General features: G+C 45.7%; 1 protein-coding gene across 1 annotated transcript in view; it reads right to left on the minus strand.

Annotated features, from left to right (window-relative positions):
• The window catches only part of ANKH (ANKH inorganic pyrophosphate transport regulator), a 170,986-nt gene extending 167,248 nt beyond the window's left edge, over positions 1-3,738 (minus strand). The window contains exon 1 of the mRNA XM_012642670.1: positions 3,511-3,738. Within this exon, the coding sequence (XP_012498124.1) occupies positions 3,511-3,606 (96 nt within the window). The 5' untranslated portion in view covers positions 3,607-3,738. The remainder of the gene's footprint in view (positions 1-3,510) is intronic.
• Positions 3,739-3,750: the final 12 nt, after the last annotated feature.

The following is a 3,750-nucleotide window of genomic DNA, read 5'->3' on the forward strand; positions in this document are numbered from 1 at the left end:
CAGGAGGATTGCTTGAGCCCAGGAGTTTGAGGTTGCTGTGAGCTAGGCTGACGCCATGGCACTCACTCTAGCCAGGGCAACACAGTGAGACTCTGTCTCAAAAAAAAACAATAAAAAAAATAAAAAATAAAAAGCAGATCACTTATTCCATGTAGCTTTTTTTTTTCAGTGTAGAATTCAACCTTTCTCCTCACCTCCTCAAATTACTGCCACTACCAAAATTGAAAAAATATGATAATAGGTTTTGCTAGTTTTGTTAGAATAAATACTCCATAATATTTGGGTTTCCTCCCTGACTGAGCTATAAAATGACTGAGAAATCTACATACAACAGATAATGTTTGTGAAGAATATCAGAAGGTTCTGGAGAGATTGTTACAAGGCTTCATAGCCCCTCCACACACACTGATGGCCTTGGAGTCATTAACGCGTAATTCCTTTACACAGTCACATATGAGCAGTTTATTCAAGCTTCAGTGGAATCTCTACATAGCTGGATCTCTAAAGAAGCCATAAACTGCAATGTTTATAATCATAAAAATACCACATCTAGGAAACATTTAAAATGATTTTGCTATTCTTCTGTTCTTGATGAGCCAGAGACTTAAAAGCTAATGGGATTTTTTTTTTTAATTTTACATCTCTTAATCATCTCTAAAGCATGTGATCACCAGGTGTGGTGGTGCACGCCTATAATCCTAGCACTCTTCGAGGCTGAGGTGGGATGACTGTTTGAGCTCAGGAGTTCCAGACCAGCCTGAGCAAGAGCAAGACCTGGTGTCTACTAAACATAGAAAAATTAGCCAGGCGTGGTGGTGGGTGCCTGTAGTCCCAGCTACTCGGGAGGCTGTGGCAGTAGGATCACTTCAGCCCAGGAGTTTGAGGTTGCAGTGAGCTACAATGACACCACTGCACTCTACCCAGGGTGACAGAGCGAGACTGTCTTAAAAAAGAAAAAAAAAAAAAAAGCACGTGACCAACAGGCTACATTTACCTTTGTAATACTGTATCTCCTCTCCTCTACCTTAGGATTTGTAAAGCACTCACATATGAGTCATCATTCACTCACAGCAAGGTATAATACACCTGCCCACTCAGTGGCAGGACCTACACATGTCCATCTGTCCGGAACTCCATACAAATTCACGTGAAGAGCTGCATATTTTCAGAAGTCTAACGTAGACCCACTTTTGCAAATTGGTTCATTTCCCCTCTTCTTTACTGTGCTTCAGAGCATTTGGGGTAAAATGTTCTTCTATTCATCACCCACATATACCAGGCCACTCCTTAGCTCCCACTGTAATTCTTTCCCTCTAGTTTAATACTGAGAGTAAGTACCGTTCTCACCTTGTACCATTTTGCAAAACAATTATCATTTGACACCAGAGGGCAAAGCAAGGTTTTGGAAACCTATCAATTTCTTCCCCCTATCGCTCCACCCCTAACTCTGTGATAAAATATCTCCACCACCAGGCAGCCTATAACCTCATAAATACTCTGGTGTTTTCGAGAAAAGGACCTCAAATGACACTTGTTGATAACATTTTGCTTCTGTGCAAAAAGACAACTCTTTTAGTACTTTACTTACATCAGCTATGATAATCAAGTTAGCAATGTTTTAAGGATGAATTTGAATTATTAGACCCATAAACCATCTGTATAGTTGTTTCTTATGTCTAGCCTCCCTTTTGTGATCTAAGGAGATCCTTTTCCTTATACCAAAATCTGACCTCGTTACATCAGCCTTTTATTAAATCAGACAAATGGGAGGCAGTACTGTGGTATGCTTTAGGTCATTTACTTACAACAAAGACTACTCTTATTTCCACTAGTTATCCCTATATGATTCTTACACACACACACACACACACACACACACATACTCTCTCTCTCTCTCTCTCTCTCTCTCTCTCTCTCTCCCCCTCTCTCCCTCGTTCAGAACAGTCCCAGCTTTCTGACAATCTTTGGGGCAGCTCCAAGAATACAAGCCTTAAAATAGCAAAAGGTTCAGGTAAATATACAGCATCTGACTCATCTAAAATGTGCAATGTAGTAAATTCATGTCTCAAAACTTTCCCATAGATGATAGGAAATGCTCAAAATTACTAGTTACTTATGAAAGAAGGGAAAGTGGACAGGAACAAGGTGGAGCAGGAGAGAAGGAGAAGCCCTTGGGGTACCGTTGTACCCCAAGGACTGGCAGGGCTCAGTGGCAACAAAAAGACACAATATTTCATCAGAAGAAACTGGTGGGCTTCCTAGACAAAGGTCTCTAGAGAATATGCCGTACTGTGAGCACCTATCAGCAATACAATTCAAAGTAAAAAGAAGTTTACAATGTTGGCTACATACCAAGGAGCTAATAGAGTTGCAACTGTTCAAAAGTTCTGAGCAGAGGAGACAAATCCAAGCAGATATTCATCAGACGACGGAGTCAAGCAAATCTCGGGTCTGTAACTGCCTTTTGAAAAGCTGCTTGGCTTTTAAAATTAGCAGTGCATCAAAACAGGTGCATACTCCATATAAATATCCTTTTAAGTCTCTGGACTTACAGGAAAAAAGACGATAGCACAATACCAGGGGTGTTGCTCATCACATGCCCTGGTGACTTCGGACACCTGCCCATCAAGATGGCATGCTACTGGCGCCCCCATCCCCAAATCTTCCCTGGGCCTTAGAATGCAACTGCATCTTGTTGGAGGCCCTGAGAAAACGGTCCTCACAGGCAAAGTGCAGGGTACCAATGCCCCGCCGCCTGCAGAGCACGATTTGCAAAGACGCCACATGGAGAAAACATGAAAAAGAAACAAGGACGAGAAGGCAACACGAAACAAAATTGTGCTTCCCTTCTGTAGTGGTCCTTGAAAAAAAGAAAAAGAAAAAAGAAGAAATGCCAAACTAGAAATGGCCAAAGGTCGGCTTATCAGGACACAGTTGGGACACCCCCAATCTTTACCTGGGCTACAAAACAAATGTCTAAAAATTAGAAATATCTGGGAAATCAACTTGGACACGTTATAATACAAAGTCTCCCCACAGCACCATCTCCACCAACCCTAGATAAATATGAACCCTGCACTTAACCTACTAGAAACTACATTTTAGTTACGGAGCTGAGGTTTACATAATCACAAATTATATAATACTCCTGTGCACTAAAAACCCTTCTATAGGTGCAGCTTCACGCCATCCGGTCTTTTTAACATTTTCCAGAGAGGGCTGGAAAAGTCTGCTGAATAATTGGGGGGAGGGAGGGAATGGGGTGCTAGAAAAGTCATCCTTGACAAGCTGCAATCCCAAATGTTCCAGGATAAAAAGAGACTAGGAGCAGGTGACTCCCCACTGCCCCCATTCCCTGGCTCCGGAGCGTCTAAGGCCGAGGCAGAGCGACCGGGGAGCGCAGGGTGCTGGGCGCTGGGTGCGGGGCGCCGCGCGGAGGGTGCGGGGCGCGGGGTGCAGGGCGCGGGGCGGCGCTGCGCCGGCTGGGCGGGGGGCGCGGCCGGGGCTTACCTGCTCCCCGAAGTCGATGGCTATGTTGGTGATGCCCAGGGGCACCAGGAACCGGATCAGGGGCCAGTAGTGCGTGAGCGCCGGGAATTTCACCATAGTCCCCGCCGTGGGCTGACCCCACACACATCTGCCGCCGCGAGGGGACTCTGCCAGGAGCGAGGGGCGAGCGGGGCGGGCGGGGGCGCGGGCCGACAGAGGCCGCGTCCGGCGGGGCCTCGGGGCGGCGGCGGCGGCGGCGGC

Source organism: Propithecus coquereli, unplaced genomic scaffold (genome assembly GCF_000956105.1).
Source record: "Propithecus coquereli isolate 6110/MARCELLA unplaced genomic scaffold, Pcoq_1.0 Scaffold100, whole genome shotgun sequence".
In the NCBI taxonomy this organism is placed as follows: domain Eukaryota; kingdom Metazoa; phylum Chordata; class Mammalia; order Primates; family Indriidae; genus Propithecus; species Propithecus coquereli.